Source organism: Xiphias gladius, chromosome 1, assembly GCF_016859285.1.
Source record: "Xiphias gladius isolate SHS-SW01 ecotype Sanya breed wild chromosome 1, ASM1685928v1, whole genome shotgun sequence".
NCBI lineage: Eukaryota > Metazoa > Chordata > Actinopteri > Istiophoriformes > Xiphiidae > Xiphias > Xiphias gladius.
In genome coordinates, this window is record NC_053400.1 from 20,051,241 (window position 1) to 20,063,870 (window position 12,630).

General features: G+C 39.1%; 1 protein-coding gene across 2 annotated transcripts in view; it reads left to right on the forward strand.

Moving 5' to 3' along the window:
* The first annotated feature begins 1,098 nt into the window (after positions 1–1,098).
* Positions 1,099–12,630, forward strand: part of sbf2 (SET binding factor 2) — a 95,936-nt gene continuing 84,404 nt past the window's right edge. For both annotated transcript variants that reach the window (XM_040123954.1, XM_040123963.1), the window contains exon 1: positions 1,099–1,237. In XM_040123954.1, coding sequence (XP_039979888.1) covers positions 1,183–1,237 — 55 coding nt within the window. In that variant the 5' untranslated portion in view covers positions 1,099–1,182. The remainder of the gene's footprint in view (positions 1,238–12,630) is intronic.

Below are 12,630 nucleotides of genomic sequence, written 5' to 3' on the forward strand. Positions count from 1 at the left end.
GCTGAGGAATGCAGATGGTAGGATCAGAATTTGGCATCAACAGCATGAAACCATGGACCCAACCTGCCTTGTGTCAACAGTCGAGGCTGCTGGTGGTGGTGTAATGGTGTGGGGAATGTTTTCTTGCCACACTTGTGGGCCCCTAAATACCAGCCAATCATAGTTTGAATGCCACAGCCTACATGAGTTTTGTTGCTGACCATGTGCTTCCCTTTATGGCCCTTTATTTACCCAACTTCTAGTGGCTCCTTCCAGCATCATAATGCACCATGTCACAAGCAAAAGTTGTCTCAAACTGGTTTCATAAACATGACAATGAGTTCAGTTTACTTTAGTGGCCTCCCCAGTCACCAGATCTGAATCCAATAGAACACTGTTGGGATGTGCAATTGACAAATGTGCAGAAATGACGTGATGCAATCATGTCAACATGGAGCAGAATCTTAAAGGAATGTTTCCAACATGTTGTGGAATCCACGCCATGAAAAACAGGGTGTTTTTAGAGCAAAGGGCGGCGCTGCCCAGTGTCAGTATGGGGTTCCTAACAAAGTGCCTGGTGAGCATATATTATCATATGGAAAATTGAGGCTAGTAAGTATGAAAGAGTAGGATAATATGATTTAACCTTGTGGAAATTATCTTCTAAGTACAACAGTGATGCAAACATTTTACCAACTACCATACAATATTTATTCATTAAATGTATCAACCACTTCAGTGGTTGTTCTTCAGTGTTTTGCAGGGATTTTTTTCAAATCGGGGTCTGTGGACCCACAGAGACCCTCGGAAAGCTCCGGGTGTCCACCAAATCCAGAAATGTTATAACTTCCCCTCTATTGCAATAACCTGGTAGTAAGCACTGTTGTGATTAGAGGTTTCCCACCGTGGTTATCAATATATTTACCATAGTCACAGTAAAATACAGTGTTATTCTGGTGTGGGGGCCGTCTGTTTGGCTGTCCTTTTTTTTTTATAAAAAAGGTGGGGACCCCGTGCTTTGGGGCCAAAGAGAGGCTCTGTTGGGACACAGTGCTGTATTTGTAAACTGGAGTGCCCACGCCCATGGATGTCTCCCGCTCATGCACGCAAGCGCAGTGTCACTCCTTCTGTCAAACATGGCTGTGCTTTGGAAGAAGGAAAAATGCTGAATTGTGTTGGTATATCTCGGGAAAAGCAACAGACATGGCTAGATTGGCTGACTATTTTGTTGTCGTGGGATACGATCAGGAAAAAGCCGGTAAGTTTGGCGGCGAGGCGGCTCGCAGAGTGAACTGCGAAGCTGAGGTTTGAGTCTAGGCCGTCAGTCAGTGAGTGGTGATGTTGATGCTAGATAGCTTTGCGGTTAGCTTAACGTTAGCCACACAGCTACCAGGCGAGAATTGAAACCCTCTTTTTTTCCCCCCTCATTATCCGGCCAGATGCTGGATATGATCTGGCGGGCGTGTATTTACAGAGAAAGCACACGTCTGACGGCAGGTCACCTTTGGATGTTTATACACGACGCGCTGCGATATTTGACTTGGATCAGTCGAAACTTTTCATGGATTCAAAATCTGTCACATCCTGTCCCTGTTGATCGTGCTCCTGTCAGTTCCCGGGGCTGCTTTCACTGCCAGCTAACGGAACACACTTGCTGAGCAATACTCACAAACGATCACGCAAGAGCGAACCTGGCTGCTCCTTTGATCATATTTGTTTTGCTGACACGATCGAGGTCGGTATTGGTAGCCGATAGTCGCATCCATGTTTTGATTTTTGTTGCGTAATGGTGGTAGCGTTGGTCGTGCACGTTGCCTGCGCTGCACGCTCTGTTTTGGGTCTATTTTTACCCGCCGCAGCCGGACTTGTCATTTATTTGTTGTGTTATATTTGTTTTTGCCGGAAGACTGCTCACCGTATAGCTGCGAGGAGAGGCAGTCCTTATGTTCAGCCAGATCATCTGCACTCTCCCCCCTCTCTCTCTCTCTCCCCCCTGTCCTGTAGTGGGACAGGAAGCTCCCCATCCTTCCACTTACATGTTGTGCCTCAGCTGCAGCCTCACATTCTATTCATCCAAAACAGGGGACTGCTTTGCACTCATTTCCAAACATTAATACATAGATAGATGAAAAGCTTTTGGCATTGCACAGTCATTGAAGCCACATTTCTAATTTTCCCGCGTGATAAATTATACTTCTTAAATAGATCAGACCTCTACAATTTATTGCCACTCATCTCCTTGTGAGGATCCAATAAGAGCTGTTGCTCAGTGAGCAGCCTGTGGAAACAATATGAACAATATTCAACTAATCTGTCATAAACGAACAAATTGAAGTTCCTAGCCTCTCTCAGTGGCATCCAACCAGCACCATGTATGTCAAAGAGGGGCTAGTGCAGCTGAATCCTCTTAGTCGCCATAGCTTGCTATGCACAATAGGTAGACAGTGTCTTTCATCGGCTCTGTGCATCCCAGCACCAACTGACAAATGATAATTTTGTGCTCCAGGGACAAAATGTTCCTGGAGTTACAGAAGAGTCCTAATGGATTCACATTCAGACCCTCTCAGCACAAGAAGACAGTGGGACCATGAGTTTATTTTTTTTTCTCCACTGGCCACTGATAATGATGAAATTGACTGTTGGGAGAGCAAGCAATAAAAGTCTGCCTAATCAGATTGTGGTCAGTTACCAAGCTGTGCCAGTCTTATGTCTCATCCACATGTAAGTCTCTCTGGAGGACAGAAATTATCCCACTCTCCTTATTGAATTGTATTTGTCTGGTTTTATTCTGTTTAAGGTAATTAAGCCTATTATATGTGGGTTTGGGCTAGCGTCCTGCAAAGTTGCCCTTTTTATAAGTGTGGGAGAATTTCCGAGAAGTGGAAAAATAAAAATGACTTTTACATTTGAAATACAGAGGATAATAAAATGATGACTGTTTTATTCTGTAACTATTCAGAGGAATGCCTTTGCCCAGTGGAGCTGACTTATAGAAACCAGTCTGGTCACAGTAATGTGCAGTACATCGTGTAGTTGTACTGCACGGTAATTCAAACCAGAGATCCCTACATGGGTCATCATAAAGCCTCCTGCACCGGACTGGCTTTTGCTCCACTGGCCTGACCCAATTCTCATGTTAGATTACTATGGATGGATCAGTTTGAAACAACGCTAAGCATGCAATCTGTTGAGGAATAGGCTCAGTTTTAATTTGTAGTGTGTGGAATTACACTGTAAAAACTAAATCAGTCTCTGTGAATTGACTTAATCAATACTTTTTTAAAAAAACTCCAGTTTTAATTGTTGACACAGTATTGTTAATGTAACATGATAACCTTTGCAATAAACAGAAAGCTTTGCTTTTAAAGTAGGACAAACCTGGTGTGTGGCTAAAATTGGAAGAAACAGTATTAGGGGTGATGAAGCTTCTCTCTAGGTGACACAGTGTGGAGGTAAGAATACAGGCAGAGACAGTACTGTGAGCTTGAAGTTGCAATGCTGAATTGTAAAGATAGTCACTAAAAAGTATAAAGTATAGCAAAGAAAAAGCATAAAGTGCTGTGTAGTAAAGATCCTTACTAAATTCTGTTCAGATTATTACCCTGCAATTGCACAACCCAGTTTTACTGACTTGGCTTTATTGCTATTTTCCTTCTTTCTTTGCCCCTAGGGAATGAATATAAATCCGGGATATATGTCTCCAGCTAGAACACTTGTGTTATTTTCATTGTGAGACAGGTGACCTTTTTGGAAAAATTTATTGAAAGTCACATATATAATGTTCAAATCATTGTGCTTGGTGCAGCAGACTGCAGTGACTACAAAAAAAAAAAAGGAAGTGGGGGAACTTCTAATGCTGTAGTTTATTGTTGGCCTTAAAAACTATCGCAGGTACACTGTTTGTCATTTTAGTGCTTCAGATATGTGAAAAAATAATATGCAATTGTGAGTATGATAAAAAGGACCATGACCTTAGAGGCAGAATCCTTCATCAGAAATATGACCAGTGTCTGCTTCCCTGAGCCAATGTCGTGAGCCACAAACCCTAGAAATATTTTAATGAATAATGTTGGAATGTGAAAACACTAGTTTAGATGGATGCAGTATGTATTGAACCTGCTCTGTTTCTGTAGTTTACTTTTGCAGTAGGACACTTTTTCTCTTTATAGGCAAGGGGACATGTGCGGTTTGGCACGCTGTTCACCATAAATTCTAATTTAGCAAGTGAAAAACAGGAATTTGCCCAGCTGCTTTTCTCAAACAGTTTATTGGATGGATACCATCACTCTTATTTGAATCAAACTGCCTTTGGAATGTGTTTCACAGACACTGTGCCCAGTCTCTACTCTGTGTGACTTTATGGTCTGGATTTTCTGTTCTGGATTTGGGGAATGGCTTGTGTAACGTAGCACAATCCTGTAAAAAAACAAAAAAAAAAACAATTTCCAAATGACCAAGAATAAAATGCTAACATCTGCTGATATCTTCTGACTGTGATATTGCTGTGTGTCATAAGATGTGTATCTGTAGAGATGCAAGCTCTAGATGTGGAGTAGTTTCTTTATCAGCCTGCACTGTAATGTTGCATGACTCCAATTCATAAATACCTTTTAAGCATTATTTTAATAGCTGTACCAAGAATGAGTTCATGCTAGGTTTTATCCTCCAAAACTTTCATGAATTTACTGTCTGTTTCAACTTCTCAAAGAGTGTTTGTTTTTTTGTCCTGGCTCTTGGCACAGCCACAAGGCTTTGGCAAAAAAAAAAAAAAGTTTTTTTTTTTTTTCCACTATTTTTGCTAACTTATTTCCTCCTTGTGGAAATCCTATGGAAAGAGCATATGTTGGTGTGTCTGTGGATTGTCTTGATGGTTTTCACTATAAACTTGTATGCTTAACTCTGTTATTAGAACATTTCTTGCCTTTCATTCTAGGCTCTGAAACAGTTTTCAATTTTGTGTTGTCTGCATCAGTTGGGTTCGTAGATTCAGATCTTTTGATGAGCTTGAAGTACTGTTTGACTCATGCTCAAGCATCTGTTGGCTTTAGGCTGGCTTCATAGCGATGGTCTCCTCATTTCAGGGAATGCCTGCACACTTTAGCTGCATGTTACTGACTGAATGAAAAATTGTGCTTTTTCTTGCAGCATTTTCTGATTGCAACATGAAATGAAAATTTGGGTTTCTGAACTTTCTTACCAGACATTTCCGGATATGACAAGTGTATGTTTTTTAATTGGTTCAGTTTGAATAAAATGACAGATTTCTCATAAATAACATTTGATTTATAGGTTAGAAAAATGTTTCACAAGACCAGAATTGTATAAAGAGGCTTCAATTTTTATATTTATAAACTCTTTGAGCCTTTGACCAAAAATATGTTGCATAAACAAAGCTAGACAAAGCATTATATCCTAATAATCAGTCCAAGATTATATTTGACAGGTGTTTATTTATGCTAAGGTGATGGCTAAAAGCCATATGGTAACTTAGTAAATACTATTTGGCTAAATATGCTGTAAATTAAAAAAATGTTTGGAAACACTCACTTTAGAGACCGTCTCTTCCAACAGCTGGTGATGTTGATTCCATGTTGTAGAGGCCAGATCTTGAAGTGCTGCCATGTGTTTTGGTTGGTTTTCTAAATCATTAATCATTCAAATGAAAATGAGCAGTTTGCAATGGGTTTCTCCATATTTCTTGTAGTTAGGTGATATTACTCCTTATATATCAGAATATTTTTTTGCATAGGTACATAATGAAACTGCTGTTTCAAGGAACCTGTGACATATGAAATGGCCATATACTACTGTCGATTACAAGATTGGTTGTTGGATATTATGGAGAGTAGGATATTAATAACTGTACTATCAATCCACAATCCTCAAAACAATGTATATGTCTGTATGGTCTATTCTAAACATGATCTTGAATTAATTGCATACACATAGTGATAATTATATTAATCTTTAGATTTCAGTGCAAAGATTCTGGCAATTGATAATTTATGAGATCTTAAAATACAGAAATTACCTGTGTCTTATGTACTTAAGTAGTGTATAATTGTTTTACTTGGTGTTACTTGGGTGATACAAATGCTGCATTAACTTTGCTATGTTTTCAAATGCATAATAAATAGCTGTTCCCAACACTGTAATAGGCTGATTATCCCACAATAACAGCTGTAATAACAACCTTCCTGTGACCATTAAGTTATTTAAATTATCAGGAGGTTTTCCTTCGAAAAACATTCACTTTCACTTTGACTTTTACTTTTCACATCTGTCCTATGACCCAGAAATAGCTCTAGGGATTTAACAGAAAAATGAGGATCTCATACAGCCTTCAGACAGCTGTGGATGGCAAATGTCAGTCCTTGTATTATTTCAGCACCAACAAGCTGCTTGTGGTTAAAAAAGGTGTCACATTAATGTTGTTAACTCAGAGTAAGATGGAAAATGTGGAATTGTTTTGCTTCTATTTTACATCTTGGATTTGCTGCCTCCATTGATTGTTTTCTTTTTAACTCCACTTTTGGCAACCTTTCGTTTGGATTCAGTACTTTGTGGTGAGAGGCATCCTGACCATAATGGAGGAGTTCCTTCCTCTCTGTTGTAGAGTTTAGAACTGATATGTGGGGAAACTCCACTGGCTACTACTACACTACTCTCAGTCTGCTGATAAGGTTTTATACAATCAGAGCTTTGTAATTTCTGTGGTCATGCAAATTATGCTAAAGTTCGTGTCAGGAAACATTTTGGTCATGACATTTTAAGAGTAAATACAATATGACATAAGAAATAGGAAAAACCAGAATGCTATAAAACATTGGGTCATCCCTGTCTCTGAACCAGGCTAACCATTTCCTCAATCTGATGTTGACTGCAATATATCTACATCTTTAAAACTGATAATGCACTCAGTCTGGATGTGTTTAACATATAGACATTGTTCTGAACTCAGACTAGTCTGAATAGGATTAATATATTAACAGATATAACCAGGGCCTGTAAAATGAATTGCATCTAATTTTCAAATTGTTTGCTGAAAGCTAGAAAAGGGAGAGTCCTTTTTTGGATGAGCATATGCACAGTTGCAACTGGGGTTCACAAGAAGAAGGCAGAAGCTGTCGAACCCCCGTACTTGACTGACAGTGATGACTATGGCATTGATAAAAGTGGGCAACACAGCTTTTATTTTTCTTAGGGAGTAACAGATAATTGATTCGCTTATTTTAAGACATTAAAATTGATCATGACGGCTTCAAATTTGGCTCTTGATGGAAACCAAGTTGAGAACCACAGGTCTGTGAAGTGTCAAAATTAGTCTAATTTATTGCTCTCTTTGGAAAACAATGCTGCATATTTGTGCCCATCAGCAAAGGGGAGGCTGAAGAAACAGCATGCCGTGTATGTGGTGTTTTGATTTTTGAAGCTCCTGTCCTGGCTGATATGTTTTTTTGGGGGTTGCCCCCCCCCAACATTTTGACCTGGGCATGACCTTAAAGACTCGCTATCTTTTTTACATCTTTTTCCTGCTCTGCAGTTTTGGAGGCTTGAAAGCTTCCTGAATTAGATATTTATGATGACATCAGTTTGCTAATCTCTCATACCCTTTTGCCACGCAACAGCCTATTCCTTTGCATATCATCTACACAGAACATTCAGAACAGTTTAGTTTCCTGATGATGGTCACCGTTGAGACCAAACTGTGTCTTCCTGTGCTTCAATAATGATGTTAAAGGAAAATCTGCTCTGATATAGATTTTACATGTGTAAATTCAGTAATACTATACAGCTCACTTTTAACTATTTTTTTTAACTCACGCTAAACAGCAGAGGGAAGGAGTGAAGTGATGATAAGAACATTCAGGTGAATGGCGCTGCTCTATACACACTGACTGCTGGAAAGAAGAATAAGGCAATATGACAGCGTCTATGGGGAATTTACCGGGATGTAGCCACAATTTCCAATGCACAGCTGGAAGCTCTAAATTCAATCCAAACTCATTTGGATATAAAGTGATATGTCCAACAAAACTTAGATGATCCCACAGAGCCAGTCAGCAATTCAGTGAAGTGGATACGCACACATCCTCAGGCTCTTTATCGCTGAAATGTCTAAATGTAAATTAGTTTTTGGATGGATTTTCCCTTTAAAGTTGGGTCTTGATATTAGTGTGGAGGAAAGTGAATACGCAATACCTGGGAGCTGGTTCCAGATCATCCCACCTGTGTGCATGACTGGGCCAAAATCAGGTTACAAGCTGACGTGAATGTTACGTAAACTGGCAGGGTCCACTGGTGGCCTGTCCATACATGGTAAAATAAGCATTTGGCCGATACTATCAACAGTAACAGCAGTGAGATAAATCAGGAAGATGAATGGAACTTTTTTTTTCCCAAGAGGAGAAACATCTGCTCTAATCAAGAAAGACTAACAACTTAAAATTACACAGCTCAGTAATAAATTATTAGGGTTATTCAATCTTTGTAAGTTGCTGAAGTAAGATATTAGTGCGTGTGTGTTTGTGTGTCTGTGTGTGTTTGTGTGTGTGTACTTAAAGGGAACATAAAATTTAGAATGTCACTGAAAAATTTTTCTAAAGCTTTTCAATATTATGAAATATCAAAACTTTGATTGTGTCATTAACTTACGATAGGGGGAGGGGCACCACTCAGCTGTCACTCTGTCAGACAGACTCCATGCACTTATGTACTTTTTGTAAGTGCATGCAAGACTGGACACTTACCACAATGCAGCCTGCAGATGATGGCACAGTCTCAGCTGGACTCAACTAATATGGACTCCTATTTAAAATATCAAACCAACTTATCAAAACATGCGAAACAGGTATAACTACTGTACATGACAGCTCTAAACAGGCCTCGTTTGATGCTTATTTTATATTATATTTTTGTTCCAGATGTATAAATATATACATCTAGTACTTGCTAAATATATATAAAAAATATATAGCAAGTACCACAGCAGGCTGATTAGAATAATAATGTTTAAGACATTGTCTTGTGTTATGCCATACACCGTCATCTCATAGCAAGCAAATCACTGGGCTGCTAGGAAACCTGAGAAAAAGTGTTAAAAACTACTAATCCAGTTGGAATTTTTTACATCCGATTTGATATTTCCGAACGGTTGTGTTTTATGAGCTGTTTCATGGCCTGGAACTTGCCACAAACCTCAATAAGAATTTGTGGGTATCATGGTATCAGTTTACTAGACTCGTAAATTTTGTTTTCTTATTTTGGTATTAAGAAAACATTGATGAATCCCACAGCAGTTTACAATAGGGTTTGCGTACGCACAAATGAAGATCAAATCTGTGCATACAGAAGAGGCCCAATGTTTGTAATGGACTGTGCACATCTCTAACGTCACTTATTAAAGGCTGGTTAGTTTATAGTTATTGTCCCTAATAAATATGCCCCTAAAGCCATTTCAGAAAAAAACTTCAATATTTAGATATATTTCGTACTTCATCAGAAGCATGAAAAACATCACAATGTTGTTTTTTTTTTTTTGTCATAGATGTATCACACATAGACTGTGCTGTATTGAGCTGGAGATGAGCCATACTCTTAAACATGCAGTGTGCCATGAACTTGGGCAGGTTTTGTGCTTGTTGTTTCATCAGCTTCTGCCAAAAATAAGTAAATAAACTTGATTTTGGACTTCATCCCCATTGCCTCTTGTGAGTGGATCTTCAAATTAGCATGTTCCTTTTCAGGCCTGGGTTCTATTATCCTCGCTGATGGGGTTCTTTATAGTTATCAGGGGGGTAGTATTTGGAAGCACGGCTTGTTTTAATACAAGAGTGCAGCCTCGTGGAATGTGAGGAATTCTGTCATTTATTTTCATCCGTGGTTGAAAATTAGAACTTTGAGCACTCGGAGCATGTGATTTCAATTAGAGGAGCTGTAAAGACCCGAAGACACGTAACGGTCAGACAGACTGGTGTTCTACTAGCACCAGTCTCCACGCAGTGTCTGGACACCCTTCGCAGGTGAACATTGGCAAAAGCGTAACCAGCATCCAGCTCTTTTCTGTTTAAACTAACATACATCCACTCAAGTGCCTCATCATGATCAATTAGTCAATGTCTTTGACAGAGGTCTAGTTGCTGACAGCAGGTTTGAGGCACGCAGACTTTGCAGGAGGGCTGCAGCCTGTCGCTGTGGACCTCATGTCTTTATGATGATGTGTAGCAGTTCATTCTTCTGTTTATTGAAGCAATTTGCCTCCCTTGTGCATGGTATCTGACCTCTGGCCAAACTGTGATAAGCAATCCTCTAAGTAGTTTGCTGAGTCATGGCATTTGCCAGTGTTGAGATAGGACTGCTGAAATGCAGTGAATGGCAAAATGGATGTAACACCACCACTTTTTTTCCCCACTGAGAATATAATGACATTGTCAGGGTAGCTGATACCAAAATATTTTGGGAAGTGATTTGATTTGATTTGAATTGTAAATGCACATATATGAACCTTTGAATGGTAATGTAACAGCTGGTAACGTTAGCAAGCCCTCACAAGCGCCGGTGAGAAATGATGTCGGACATAAATGAGAGGTTTACTGCTTTACTGTGGAAGTAAAATAACACGTGGGCCAATAACTGTGCTGTACTGAGAACTTAAAATATCGTTAACTTACCCACGATACACGGCTGGGCTACGACCACGTTCTTCCCAAAGACATACTCAGACATACTTAGCTGGATAGCCTCTCGTAGTGTAGGAGAGCGGCTAGCCCTGCTACAACACAGATACCCGCACATAAACTCTCTCAAAGGACCACTGGGCTGCCTGTTTTTCCAGTAGAAACACGGAGAGCATGAAAATAGTTGCTTATGGTTTGTTAGCTCTGAGTACCAGCATTGTGGGAATGCACATTGCTATTAATGTTACACTGTGTAGTACCCTGTGTCCTCACCCCCCCCGATAAGGAATGTTATTAAAAGTCCAGTGGTGTCCCTGTATGCCTTTTTTAGTTGAAGACGTTTTTGTAGTTTTTAGCCAAAGTTGTATGTTACAAATTATGTTTAAAAGGCACGTGCAGCATACCAGTATGTTGGTTTTGATTTCTCTCCCCAATGTAGCAATTTGACATGGTTTTAGTGCTAGCCGGTGCTTATGTCAAAGTCTGTCATTATAGGTTTTTACTTTTTGAATGAGAGTAAATCACAAGTGCTGTTCGGCCCTGCATTAACCGGTTGGCTCTTTTTGCAGATGCCAAAATCCATGTAATTTCCAAATATTTTAAAATGTGTTGTTTGATATAAACAGATGATTGAGAGTCTAAATAGCTGACACTATTTGCACCATATGTGACTATTCAACTCACGTAGTATTTAGCCAGCATGCTTTCAATTGGGAATTTGTGCTTTTATTGATTGCATAAAAATATTCCCACGTATCTCTATTTATCCATATAAATTCAATGATTTTCCAGAAATGGGCCACATGTATTCAATTTCTGTCTCTTACACTCTTGATAGGAGACCATTTTCCGTTGGCTGATAAATAGAAAGTGTGTCCTAACTGTCAAAGAGTGACTAAGAGTTTAAAATAACCTTGAGATGAAGTCATGGGGTCAGACAAAACAGTGTGACAAAGTGGATATTGTGAAACAGACCTTAAATGCTGTTTTTGGCAAGTTAAATGAGGGAAAATTTTTCTTTAATTAGATAAAATTTCCATTTATTAGCTTTCCAGATTGCTACATAACAAACTTGCAGTCATATATCAAACCCCTAAATACATATTGTTTCGTGTTTGCACTCCTGTCGACATGAATTATTACATCCAATTTAGGTTTTAGAGTTTTGCAAGACCCAGCCATATGGGGTCCTGTTGGGAAATCAATGAGGGACTTATTTCACTGGTAAAGCTTTCGATGGACAACCTCGAAAATTTGTGTAGTTGAATGTGAAGATCACTACACCTGCTATCGATCAGTATCCAGCTGTCTCTCTCAGTACTAACTACATACTGTACGCCTTTGTGAGGTGTATTACACTACATACTGTACATACTGTATTGCATTGTATTGTTCAGGTCGCAGCTGGGTTTTGTGATTGAGCAGTGAAACGTGAAGATTTTGCCCCTTGTGCCTCTTGGTTTGACTATGTCTCCTCCCCAATATTTGCTTTGCAGAGTTTTATCACTAAAAAAAATGAAAGGTCTTCTCGCTCCTGTGATCTGCTTTGTGTTAGTGTTATAAGTTCCATATCTCACACTTTGGACCACATTCCTTCTGCAACATCTTGACTTAATCAGTCCCATCAAGAACCTACTGGGAGAATTTTTTGCAGTGGCTTTTTTAAAAGGCAATGCAATCCAATTTTTTGGTTATTTTTTGTTAAATTTTTAAAAATTGCAACATTGCACAAGAAAATGTTTTTAGGGCAGCTGGTGTTCAATAACCATAATTTGCCACAAAGGTGAAGACAAACATAAATAATATTGTTTAATGTAATTTAACTAAATGTGTACACTAATGAAAGAACATACATATACTCCTTTTTTATTGTGTGACTTGTTAACTTGTTTTAACTAAACTCCTTTTAAGTTTACCTGCCATTAAAGTGCGTAAAGTAATGCAGTCTGAGAGTAAGTGTCTGAGAAGACGACTT